Genomic DNA, 13,974 nt, shown 5'->3' with positions numbered 1-13,974 from the left:
GTCTCAGTCCACCACAGCGCTCCAGAATGCTATAATGGCAGCACTAGTGTGAGGACATGCAATATTGTTTGAATAAATATTGCTTTCAGAAAGCTTCTTTACTGAAACATTAAAACAGTCATGACATTCACATACCTCACAATATTCATGTACATGGAGGGCTGCTCTTCAAACCGTTAGTTCACCAAATAATTAAAATGTTCATAATTTACTCTCCCCATGTTTTTCCAGACTCATACAAAATCTGCTAATTTTTTGGAAAACGTATGAATATATTTAATATTCTCTTTTTGTGTCCTCCATTGCTGGTCTGGGAGACCAGTATTTTATTTTGAACATACATGTTTGCTATCATATAATTTAAGATGTATTCATATATAAATATCAGAATTTACTTCTACAATAACTCTATATTTATGAAGCTTGAAAATACTGATTATCTAAACTATAAATGGATTAACAAATATTATGAGAAAACTGAAAATATATTAATTTATGTTGTAAAGACAGACACAAGTCTTATAGGTTTGGAATGACATGAGGGCAAGTAAATTATTTATGTGTGAACTTTACCTCTAAGAGCGAAGACCAAGAATAATGACTCTCCAAATCAGACAACTCCAAAGTTGGTTTGAGTTCTGCAATAAAAAAAACACAGACATCAATGGTCTTAATGAAATGAGCACGTAATCACACTGTTGTTGCATCAAAATGTGAAGTAAACTGGCAGGAGACAACAGAAACATTTATTTTCTAAAAATAACTTACATAAAATCTCAAAGGAATGATGCTCTCCCATGTCTCTTGCTTTTAACATCTACAAAAACAAAAAACAAAAATTATTTTACTCTTAGTAAAAAAAACAACAACTGATAACATGAAATTATGAAGTTTACTTGCCTTAAACGATCTTTCCCTCTCTTCAGAAGAAACTGAGAAAACCACCTCCGCACACAAGCACTTGTGTGTCCTTAACTCCAGTTAGTTTGAGTTCTGCAAAGAGGGGCATCAATGGTTTCAATGAAATATTAACATATACATACATACATATATAAAATCACACTGTTTTTGCATCAAAATTTGAAATTAACAGGCAGGACACAACAGAAACATTAATTTTCTAAAAAAAAAAAGTAATAATAATTTAACTTACATCAGTCTCAAAAGAATGAAGTTATCTTTTCTCTGGATTTCAACATCTAAAAAAAACACACACATTATTTTAGTCGTAGTAAAAATAAAGATAACTTGATGTTATTCTGAAGTTTACTCTCCTTAACCCGTCTGTCCCTCTCTTCAGAAGAACACCTCCTCCTCATCCTCACACAGGTCTGTGACTCCTCACACAAACAGCTTCAGTGTCTTTAACTCTCAGCGCGAGGACAATGAAGACAGGAGCTGGACAAGTCTGAAATATTACATGTAAAACATACTTTTAACAGTTACCACTTCAACAGCCTCTAAATAATTATGCTAGTCTTTACTACACAATGCCGTTTCCTTTAGGAGACAAACATACATTCAGTTTAACCGCGAAAAAAAAAGACAAATTCACATGAGCGTAACCGTGACCATAACCGTCTGTTAACGCCTCAAAGAGAACAGATAATGTAAAATCTTATGTAAATATGACAAAATACATTCACAGACGTTATATTAAAAGTATATCCTCCGTTCAGTAACGTTACATGAGGCAGTTAAGACCTCCGTGTCCGAGGCGAAAACCGCGTCCGTTTTGTTTATATATATATATATATATATAACGTTAAGCTCCTTTGTTTCCGCCTTTCATACAACCGGGTAAACAATAAAAGATAACTTTACATTTTGAATATTTAACGTTACTTACCATAGTCTTCCACTCGCTTCTCGCTTCTATCACGCTGAGAAAATGGCGGCTGCTCGCACTGGAGACGTACGATTTTGACGTGACGTGCGTGCTCTCCTTCACGTCCGCGTCCTCAACCCACCCCGCTGGTTTAAAAAAGAGAGTTATTTTCAACCCAAACTTGGGTTAAAACATCCCAAAGTCCTATCCAACTGCCTCAACCCAGCAGTTGGGTTGAAAAAACAACCCAGCGTTTTTTAGAGTGTGGTGTTCAGTATCGAGACCCCTAGTGTTGGAACTCTGACACTACGTCAAAGTGACCTACTGAAAGGGAACGTCTCGATTATGTATGGTAACCCTTGTTCCCTGATGGAGAAAACAGAGACATTGTGTCCTTTATTCCACAACTCTGAACTGCTTCTGAGAGGGATGAGATGTTTCTTTGACTCCTCAGAACAAAACGAGTGAGCAAAAGCCATGCTGTCCTAGTTATACCCGGAAATCCGGGGCATGGCCAGCTATGCAAATTTTGCTCGACATTTTCATTGCATATATATATTATGAAGTGTATTATTGAATATACAATTGTGGCATTTCCTTATGCATTATTCAATATATCGTAATATATTAACACAATATATTGTTCACTATATTTTTTAATGTACATTGAGTAATTTGATATACTGATTGAGGAAAATATATGGAAATATATTCTCTTTGCATAAAGGAAGGCAAGAGCCCAGAGAAAAGGCATGTAGGAGAAAACATTCACAAGGAAGCAGAGAAAGAATAGAGTAATAGTTCTTGAACCATTTTTTTTAATTCACCTTTCTCTGCTGACATCTACTGGATACACTGCACATTCACTGACAGGAAATGATGGGAACAAATAATAATATCATATCATATATGATATAATTGGATTTGACCATCCTCTGTCCCGACAGTATAAGTTTTGTCTCTGTTTCAGGTTCTTTTGATTCTCTTTCAGGTCTCTGTTCGTGTTAAATAAGACAGGATAATGTGTCATTTACATCCCATTAAGACAGGGGATGACAGCTCTGGCTCTCGAGGTCCACTTACCTGCAGAGTTTAGCTCCACATCTGAGCCGGCTGATCAATGACGTCTGGATCAGTAGAGAGCTACAGACAAGTGAGTTTGATCAGGGTTGTAGCTAAACTCTGTAGCAAAGTGGACCAGTCTCTGAGCCCTGCATTAAGATCTCAGCGGGGGACAAACCATGCTTGAGTAAAGAATGAGTAATTCAGTAGTAAATAGGCTTTTTATTTACTGTTGATGCTTTCTAGAGCAGTGCTGCTTTCTGTTTGTGGAAGAGTATGTGTATTGCTTTCTGCTCTTTGACGGGGGATTTAATGGCTTTTTGACATATTTTAGTGCTAAAACAATATATGCATTTATTCATTAACTCATTCCAAATGTTCATTAAGACCAGATATGAAACCAGTGGCTACTGTTAATGAATTAATATATCAGACAGCCTTATAGTGAACCTTTTTGCAACTATATGTGACCCTGGAGCACAAAACCAGTCTTAAGTCTCTGGGGTATATTTGTAGCAATAACCAAAAAAATGTGGGTCAGAATTATCGAGTTTTCTTTTATTCCAAAAATCATTAGGATATTGAGTAAAGATCATCTTTCATGGATATATTTTGTACATTTCCTATCAAAACTTAATTTTTCATTAGTAATATTCATTACTAAGAACTTCATATGGACAAATTTAAAGATGATTTTCTCAATATTTAGATTTTTTTGCACCCTCAGATTCCAGATTTTCAAATGGTTTTATCTCATACATCAGTGGAAACCTTATTTATTCAGCTCTTAGATTATGTGTAAATCTCGATTTCGAAAAATTGACAAGTCACTGGGATATATTTGTTTCCACAGCCAAAAAAAAAAAAAGAAAAAAACATTGCATGTGTCAAAATTATAGATTTTTCTTTTATGCCAAAAATCATTTGGATATTAAGCAAAGTTCATGATCCATGAAGATATTTAGTAAATGTCCTACCGTAAATATATTCAAAATAATTTTTTACTTTTCAAACTTTACTGAATTGCTATCAACTTAATTTGGACAACTTTAAAGGTGATTTTCTCAATATTTGGAATGTTTTGTTGTTGTTTGTTTGTTTGTTTTTTGCACTCTCGGAAACTAGATTTTTCAAATATATCTCGGTCAAATATTGTCTGATCCCAACAAACCATACATAAATGGAAAGTTTATGTTTTCAGCTTTCATATGATGCATACATCTCAATTTAGAAAAAAGCATACCATTATGACTGGTTTTGTGGTCCAGGGTCACAAAATATATTATATTTGTCGATTTTATTTTTATTATTATTATATTATAATCAGGTTTCCAACCCCCTTTTTTTTACCTATTTTTTTTTTTATTATTATTATTTTATGTAACTTTTTAACTCCACTTCATGTGATCCCCCTGGAGTCCGGCAGGTGGCAGTGTGAAGCCTCTCTCTGCTGGTCATCATCATGTCTCTGCTGCAGCAGAGGAAGAGTTCAACAGCGAGTGAAGAACACCGTGAGAAAGTCAAGAGACCCCGCGCTCACCGAGGCGCAGCGGACCTGAGGTGGCCATCTGCGGCGAGGAAGGAGAACCGCTGGCGAGGGATCCGGGATCTGTCCCGCCGCCGAGTCCTCTGTCCGTGGAGCGTCGTCCGGTAGACCCGGGCCGAGGTGTCGCTTCTCCGAGGACTCGCCGTCGTCTCGTCCGCTGAGATCCACCCGGTGTCTCCTGCATCATGGGGAACACAGCGACCGCCAAGAAAGGCAATGAACTGGAGAGCGGTAAGAGCATTAACGTACTTACGTTCAGAAGTCCTTGCTGCTCTTATGATGTCAGGATATCTTTAGAGGCTAATTAGCTGTTAGCTCGTTTAGCGGCCCTAGCTGCTACTGCTAGCACACATCAGGAGAAACACTCGCACAAACTGTGTTTCTCATCGCTCACACATGCTTCCCACATCTCCACCTGCCTAAAGAAAATGCACATTAAAATGAACAATTGATCTATTTATCTTGAGCTGTAGAACCAAGGTTGGAGAATAAATAAATCAATGAGATTAGCATTGACTGTCGGGTCGAGCCTGTTAGCAGCAGTCACTGTCTCTAGTAAACAACATCAAGCCACTGATCTAGTAAGGTAACTTAGTTGTAGAAGGGATGTTTAGGTATTGGATAGGTTTAATTGATCTATAACAAGGCATTAATATGTGTTTTACAAGTAGCCATTATGCTAGTAATATAAGTAAATGGTGTTCTCTGATCTGAAGTGTTGACATTAGTGTTCAAATCTTTTACACCTTTAGTGTAACTAATTCAAGACTGTAGAAAGCTGATAAACTGCATGTAATGAGTGATCACAGATCAAACCTCTCGGACAGGTTCATGTTCATGGTCAGGCGAGTTATTATTGTGTTTTGATTATGATTATGTGATTATTCACTCACTTTCATGTTTCTCCATGAAAGACATGTTTTATTTCTTCTGGGCTTTTGTGTGTTGCTGGGTTTGATGGACCTAATAAATCAATAACCACGCATTCCCTGCTTCGTTAACCTGGATGTTAACTACAGTGAAGCTGAATGGTCTGACCAAGCTGGTTTCGATCTGGTCTAGTCTAAACATGCCCCCAAAACACCAGCTCAGACTGGTTTAAGATGCTTTTCCTTTGTTTTTTATCTCTAGCAAAAATGCATTGATTGCATCCGTTTAGGTAGTAACCGTTTAGAAGACTTTAAAGTCATTTTACAGCCAGTTTCCTGTTGGTTACAACATTTTTACAACGTTCGATTTGGTTCTTGAATCTGATTGGTTGAGCACTGTTCATGTTAGCGAGTGCAAGACAAAGTAACTGGCAATATTGTGCCTAAAATGCAACTTACATAATAATAACTTCGTTTTTGGAACTGGAGCAATAAACTGTTCCTTTAATGAAGCAGTGATATGTGGATGAATACGATCAACAGAAAAACAGGTGAAATTATTAAAATTGATATAAAACACAAGGTCCCGTGCACAACCTGGATACAGAACGACACATTTCAATCACATTTTATTTTTTAAAGTCCATGAAACAAGAAAAATGTATGGTAGATCAAGACATCCCTGAGAATGTAAGTCTAACACCAGTCTTAATCTAGCAGATTTAAATTAGATTTAAGAGCAAATGGGAAAAGATTCCAGTGCATTAAGAAAAAATAATAATGTTAAGGATACTACTTATGAAAAGGAAAAACAGATTTTTTTAGATGCATGCATCTTGCCTCACATTCATGGTCAGATTTGATTAATTACACACTTCATTCATTCACTCAGAGTCAGTTTGACGTTATTACCTCGGTTTATCCTTCATGACATTAAGAGGTTGTCGAATCTTGTCAAATAAACATTAAGCATTATACAACAACAACAACATTTCTCTGAATTCATCTTAAACTCTGAGCTACTCTACTCTTGTTCTCGTAAGCGATTGTATTTTACCAAATGTTTAATTCCAGGCGTCACATACTGTACAAGGATGTGACCGTCAGAAGAATCTGCTGCTGTAGAAACCCAGTTAAAGACACAAATGAAACAGATGTATGGCACAGAGCCCAAAAGTGTTGTTGTGCGCACTGCTCGTGAATGTTTGGCTGAGCTCTTCTAAACTGTGCTCGATCTCCTCAGACAGTTTTATTCAGTACAAACAATACTCTCTGTCTAGGTTTCTCTAGTTCGTAACCCTGTAGTTAAGTCACGTCTAATCCATGTCTTGCACCGTCTAACTCATGTGTTTGTCTTTCTTTTCTCTCTCTGTCTTTCTCTCTGATTCTTCATCATCTCATCCGTGTGGGTGAATGCTCCTGAAAATCCTTGCTGATCTGTAGAGACTTTTGGTATGATCAAAATTACATTGTTCCCCATCCCTGAGGTGAACTGGAGTCTGCTGTGCTGTTTGTTTTCTGTGGGGTTGTCTTAACTTATATTTGTGATGTCCTGCTCCTCTGGTAATAAATAATCTAATGTGTGCATGCTTCACGAGAACAATATCCATGACAAGCCTCGTGCCTGATTTTGATGTCTAGAAAGTGCTAGAACTAGAATATTCCCTCGTTTATGAGGTTTATGATGTCAGTTATGTAGCTATAAATGAAGGAGCGTTGATTTAGGTTTTTGTTTTTCTTCCTCACAGTGAAAGAGTTTCTAGCCAAAGCCAAAGAAGATTTCTTGAGAAAATGGGAATCACCACCACAGGTGAGCAAGAAACTATAATGTAGAGGAGTTCAAAAAAGACTTAAGACTGCTTAAAGATTTATGCGTAATGAAAAAGTGTGCCTTGAATTAATTCAGTCGTGTTCAGACGATTACTAAACGTTTGTCATCGAATCAATTCAGCAATTTGTGTGATCAGTTTATTTTTAGAAATTAATTTTATACTTTATAACAAAATTTGTCCATACTCTGTTCTCATTTTTTACATACTTTTCTAGACCTGAAAATTACTCAAGGAAATAGATAGCCTACTTTTTTTAAACTGCGCAGGAACCGGTGAGCCAAAGGAAATCATGTTGATTTATATAAACCTCTAATATTGCAATGCAGTAGCAAGTGTGTAAAGTAAATGAGTGTAAATGTTAGAAATGAAATGGCAGTGTTTGCACATGCCTTCCATGCATTTCCTGGAAATTACTTAAATTGATTTTCATATTTCTAAACTGCATAGGAACCTGTTTTAACTAGAAGATATTTAATTATTTATGGATCACGAAAGGTCCCCAAAATGGGACTCTAACTCGTGCTCGAAACTTTGTCTATACAAGGGTATCAGCTTCGACTGTTAGAAGAGATTTAAATAAATGTTATAATAATTACATTTTTTTTTTTTTTTTGTTAAACACCGCATGTTCAGTGATAACTATGAAAAAAAAAAGTCTCTAAAACCATAACGGTCTTAGCAAGGAACTCGACCGGAAGTTGAAGTCGGGTGGGGGCTGCCATCTTTTAGCAGAACTTCACTTGCGTTAGCATTCCCATTGACTCCCATTCATTTTGGCGTCACTTTGACAGTGAATAACTTTACATCTGAGGTGTTTAAAAACTCCAGTTGTCCATTATTCATTTCTAAAGATACACGACAATGTATAAAGGGCTCCATTACCTTCTATGTTACATTATGGCCCTGTAGAAACAGTTTTTGTAAAAAATAGGCTAACAATTGCGTCATAACCACTCGGCTCTCTGTCGCATTACCATACAGACAGGAGGAGAAGCTCGCAGGCAATTAACTTAATATGGCGTACTGCCGTTACATTTTAAAATACTATACAAAATAATTAATCAGAATACTTACTCCTGCTCACTCACGCCAAAGAAGTCCCCGCTCAAGCTCGCCGTCTCTGCAAGATTAACGATGGCAGTTTGCACGCACAGCTACTAGAAGATTTACATCTGTCAGACAGGTTGCTGACGTCATCACGCTTCGTTTGAGTCTGCGCGTCAGAAACGGAAGTGCTAAAAAACGCTAAAAATGGGCTTCACTTGTCTCAATTGAGTTCCAGTGGGGTCGCTGTGTCCATTTCTTTTACTGTCTATGGTCCGCGCCCTGAACACGGGTAAACCGTGAAGAGATCTTCAGCTCAACTTCTCACGTGTTGGATGAGAAACGAAACGGACTAAACTGTGACAAAACTGATTGATTTTTTTTTTTTTTTTTTTATTAGAACTTGCATACACGTTTGAAAAGCCAGAAATAAACGTCAGTTCTGTATTAGGATGATTATTTTTTTTTATTTTACCTTAAAATTACATAGACTTAATTTAATTTAAAAATCACCTGCTGTAGTACACTGAAAAAAAGTGTTTCATTCATCCAATTAAAACATTTTAGGGTAATGATTCACATCTATATATATATATATATATTTTTTTACTTGAGACAATAAGTTATTTATTTTTCACTGGCTCAAGTAAAAAAATATAGATGTGAATCATTACCCTAATTTATTTTTTATTTTTATTGGATGAATGAAACACTTTGCATCTTTGTTTTATTCGCGCCAACATTATTTGATTTTAACATTTTGGAAAATGTATTTATATAGCATACATTTATTTAGTCTCCCTGGTAAAGAGCTTTTTTAAAAAAAAAAATAATAATTTTAAAAACTAAAATACTGAATGCTGATTAAGAAACATCTTATTGAATGTGTGTTGATTGGATTGTAGAACTATGCAGTAACTGCCTTTAATTTCAGATGGTTACAGTTATTGTTTTCAATAGCCAAAAGCAAGTTCGGCCTATTAAATACCAAATATCTTGTTTATGCTTACGTTCCTTCTTTCTTGTTTGTTGCTTAAAAGATAAAAAAATTAATAAATCGGTATCGGAATCGGCCAGTTTGCTTGTAAAAAAATCGGTATCGGAATCGGTCATGAAAAATCATGATCGGTGCATCCCTAATATTAATAATATTATTTTTCATTTATTGTATGTTTTAATAAATCTATCATCAACGTTTTTATGAAAGCCAACACTTAAACCTTTATTCCAACAACAAATTGGCGTGGAAATATAAACAGTTGATGTTATTTAAATGTGTTTTTTATTGGAGCGTGTGTTTGGTCCCGTAGAGCACGACTGGTTTAGAGGACTTCGACAGACTGAAGACGCTGGGCACGGGCTCTTTCGGGAGAGTCATGCTGGTTAAACACAAGGCCACGGATCACTTCTATGCCATGAAGGTTCTGGACAAACAGAAGGTGGGTGTGTTATGAAGGGTGACTACAATTACCGTTTCTGTGTCAGTATTTCCATAAAAAAAAAAAATTTTCACAATGTGAAGTCGAATCTACAGCAAAGAGTGCATTTACACTGTGATTAACCTCCGAAAGGTTTTATCAACGATCAGAATCAAGAATTTACACAGACCTTGATCTGAATATATACTGTATGTGTGATGCTGAATGATCATCTTATAATTGAATATGTATTTGTTTTGTGGCAGGTGGTGAAGTTGAAACAAGTGGAGCATACGCTAAATGAGAAGAAAATATTACAAGCGGTCTCTTTCCCGTTCCTCGTCCGGCTGGAGTACGCTTTCAAGGTACTGTACGGTACATCTGTGTGGTGATGGGGAATAATCCTACTATATTTGACCAAGAAAGTGTCTGTGTCTTTTATTTTAGGATTTTGTTGAGTGTGTGTGAGTTGTTTGTGTAAATAAGCGTTTGCTTAATTTTGACGATGGCGTGCACACATTTTTTAACAACACAAAATTAATTTAAGCAACATTGTTTACAAATAGAAAGTAGAGATTGTATTTTAGGAGAAAAAGAATGGAGATGAAAATATGACGTTTATTGCAGGATCACAGTGACAAAGTATACGTGAACATCCTTGGATTTGTTTCAAACAATTACAAGTTAAAATCAGAAATTGAACAATTTGGTGTAGTCAATCTAAATATTTGTCCATGGACCACAAAACCAGTCATAAGGGTTTTTGTGCATCATCAGAAAGCTGAATAAATCATCTCTCTAGCTTTTTCAAGACATGATCAGTGTTTTTTCTTTCTTTACTATTGCTGTTAGATTATTATTTATAACAGCGTAGACATCAGATATTTTGTTCCCTTCCGTTTATAGTCCCTTAAAAAGTAACTGACTGCTTGCATTTCATTTTGCATCATAAAAGCATTTTGAAATGCAACTGCATTTAACATAAGTGTTATATTCTCCAGTCACAAAATACAAAGTAAGCCAAATAAAATATGGAAAATTATATTTTTTTAAAAGTGTGTTAATATGACGGTAATGAGAGCAAAATATAATAATAATAATAATAATGATAAAAGCATAACATAGATGTGTAAATAAAAAGTTAAATGAGACGTTGTTATTGAGTAGTGGGGAAGTGTGAGTGTTGTAGACTTCATCTCTGGTTTATTTCTGACTTCTCTTCTCTCAGGACAACTCTAACTTGTATATGGTGATGGAGTATGTCCCAGGAGGAGAGATGTTCTCACATCTCAGACGGATCGGGAGGTTCAGGTGAGCATCAACCTCCAGCACAGGGTTATGTGTCTCATCTAACTATTCTCTTCTTAAGAACAGTTTTCTTATTTTCCAAGCTTTAATATGAAGGATTGCTTGTCTAAAATAAATAATTTGTTTCCTCACACTCGGTCCTTTTGCATCAGAAGTGTTACCAGCAGGGCTATACACTTAATCATATTTTTTAATAGTGATTACAATTACTGATGCCATAATTACGTAATCATTCAAAGGAGCAATTACCAAAAAAAAAAGAGAAGAAAGTCAATTTACATGCTGCGTAGAAAATGAATAAGTGAATGTTTTCTGATTTATTTTCATATAAAAATGAAAAAAGCCATTGAACATTATTTTACCTGAGTAACTACGTTTATATATTTAATTTTAAATATCTAGCTGATGTCATCTATGCATTCTACATTAATGTTTGACCGAGGAAGGCCTTGCTTCAGTGATTCGTGCTGATCTCTGGGTTTGTCTCTAACGCTCAGATGTGATTTCTTTGATCGACAGTGAACCACATGCACGGTTTTACGCTGCACAGATTGTCCTGACCTTCGAGTACCTCCATTCTCTAGACCTCATCTACAGAGACCTGAAGCCTGAAAACCTACTCATTGACCAGCATGGATATATACAGGTCACTAGAAGAATTGAGAACAAAAACACAGTTTCTGAATCCATTTACACACACAACATGTGGCCTGTTCTTAAATGAACTCACAATTATAGACTAACACAGTGTAGCAAAGCAAAAATAGCTGCAAGCAGCGTTTACAGTAACCCTCTGGCAGTCTGGTGTTAAGTATTACAGCAAAGAAAGGGTTACACTCTAACATCAAGAGTGTGAAACACACAGAAAACAACATATAAAACTTTACAATAAGGTTTCATTTGTTAGCATTAACTGTTAGTTAAAAAAACAATTATATAGCATTTATTAATGTGCATGTATGTAATGCATGTATCTGTTAACATTAGTTAATGCACTTTGAATTAACATGAACATTTTTAATAACTTACAGTAACTATTAGAGCCAACCAATATATTTTTTTTGCAGATTTTATCAGCCGATATGAGCCTGATATATACCGATATATCGGTTTTGGCGTATATGCCACCGATATGAATTTTTTCAGAATTTAAAATTGTAAATAAGGTAATTTCGTAGTTTGTCCAGCCATTGTTTACTAGTGGAGATCCAATGAAAACCAATTAACCATCATTTAATGTTTTTTTATTGTCAGAACGGATGACACAGGAAACTTAAATGTACTGAACTGATGTTTCCCGCACAGGTAACAGACTTTGGTTTTGCAAAAAGAGTAAAAGGCAGAACCTGGACGTTATGTGGAACTCCAGAGTACTTGGCACCAGAGATCATCCTCAGCAAGGTAAGCCTAGTGTTTTTACAATTCAGTTAAATCCAAGTTTCCAAGCAGGCCAGATCACTTACTGTTTCTGAAATGTAGGGATACAACAAGGCTGTGGACTGGTGGGCCCTTGGCGTTCTCATATATGAAATGGCAGCTGGATATCCTCCGTTTTTTGCAGACCAGCCTATTCAGATCTATGAGAAGATAGTGTCTGGAAAGGTACTGACAAGTTGCATCGTCTTAATATATGCCAAGCTATTAGATTTACTTGAATGTGCAATTAAAATGGCATGTTGAATGTGTTTGGTAGGTACGATTCCCCTCACACTTCAGTTCTGATCTGAAAGATCTGTTGAGGAATCTGCTGCAGGTGGACCTGACCAAACGCTTCGGCAACCTGAGGAACGGTGTCAGCGATATCAAAAACCACAAATGGTTTGCCACAACGGATTGGATAGCCATCTATGAGAGAAAGGTATGATGCTCAGTCTTCAGTTATGTCATATGACCCTTAGTTTAGCCGAAAAGCAGGATTTCCTTTACTAAACCCACATTATTGAGCGTTGAGTTGTTTTTTATTTATTTGTCCACTACATGATGTCTTAAAGTGACAGCAGCCTAATATACCTGCTGTCGTCTGTCATTAATGTTAATGTAACCACAAAACCTTTTTCTAGGAAGAGAGGTTTTAAGGTGTTTTATTCATAAATGTGTATTAGCTGGGTCACAAGTGCAGAAGGATGTGGTGATGTCATGCACTTCTCCTGTCATCCACCAGGTGGAGGCGCCCTTCATCCCAAAGTGCCGAGGTCCTGGAGACACCAGCAACTTTGACGACTACGAAGAGGAAGACATTCGTGTATCTGTTACAGAAAAATGTGCAAAGGAGTTCTCGGAGTTTTAGTTACGGACACATCAGAGCTAGACATATGTATGCATATATACATATATTTACTTTCCTATATATGTATATGTGTGTGTGTGTGTGTGTGTGTGTGTGCATCACACAACGCATCAAATAAGGGTATCTATGCACTCTAAAGAGCTGGGATGAGCAGAGAGCACATCACTGTCAGAGTTCTTGTGTACTTCCTTCATTCCATCGGGCTTTAGAGGTCATCTTACCCATCATGCACTGGGACATCGGTTCACTCTCTTCTCGCTTTCACTTTGTCAGACGACCTTTTTGACATTTGTTCCCCGTCTGACAGTTTATTTTTTGAAGGATGGCATTGAAATGTTACAGACTTAGGGTGGAAAACTCAAAAAGGCTAATTCAGCATTGTTACTGTTTTTTGTTGATGGCGGCGTCATAGTGTTATTTGAAAGCTGGCCATTGCCTGTACCTAATGGCATTTTTGGGGTTACACGTGTTTAATTTTCACCTTTAGACCAAAACAACTGACACTTTTTTTTTTTTTTTTTTTTTTTTTAAATGTTTGCATAATTTGAATTCAAAATGAATTTGATTTACCGTATTTTCCAGACTATAAGTCACACTTTTTTTCATTGTTTGGCTGGTCCTGCGACTTATAGTGAGGTGCGACTTATTTATCAAAATTAATTTGACATGAACCGAGAGAAATGAACCAAGAGAAAACATTACCGTCCCCAGCCACCAGAGGGCGCTCTATGCGGCTCAGTTTTCCTGTAGTCTACACTGAACACATAGAGCGCCCTCTCG

At 36.4% G+C, this 13,974-nt stretch overlaps 1 protein-coding gene across 2 annotated transcripts; it reads left to right on the top strand.

Moving 5' to 3' along the window:
* Positions 1 to 4,330: 4,330 nt before the first annotated feature.
* On the top strand, positions 4,331 to 13,746 carry LOC113039766 (cAMP-dependent protein kinase catalytic subunit beta-like). Of its 2 annotated transcripts, XM_026197846.1 has the most exons (11): positions 4,331 to 4,667; positions 6,749 to 6,757; positions 7,054 to 7,115; positions 9,492 to 9,620; positions 9,866 to 9,964; positions 10,828 to 10,910; positions 11,427 to 11,553; positions 12,213 to 12,308; positions 12,387 to 12,509; positions 12,601 to 12,765; positions 13,069 to 13,746. In XM_026197846.1, exons 1-11 carry the CDS (start codon positions 4,622 to 4,624, stop codon positions 13,192 to 13,194), a joined length of 1,065 nt encoding a protein of 354 aa, XP_026053631.1. In that variant the 5' UTR covers positions 4,331 to 4,621; the 3' UTR covers positions 13,195 to 13,746. The 2 variants fall into 2 exon arrangements, with proteins under 2 accessions (XP_026053631.1, XP_026053641.1); XM_026197856.1 differs by lacking the exon at positions 6,749 to 6,757 and having other exon boundaries at positions 4,333 to 4,667; positions 13,069 to 13,745.
* Positions 13,747 to 13,974: the final 228 nt, after the last annotated feature.

The sequence above is a fragment of the Carassius auratus genome, chromosome 2 (genome assembly GCF_003368295.1).
Source record: "Carassius auratus strain Wakin chromosome 2, ASM336829v1, whole genome shotgun sequence".
NCBI classification, from domain to species: Eukaryota; Metazoa; Chordata; class Actinopteri; order Cypriniformes; family Cyprinidae; genus Carassius; species Carassius auratus.
This window is presented reverse-complemented; position numbering and strand designations above follow the sequence as displayed.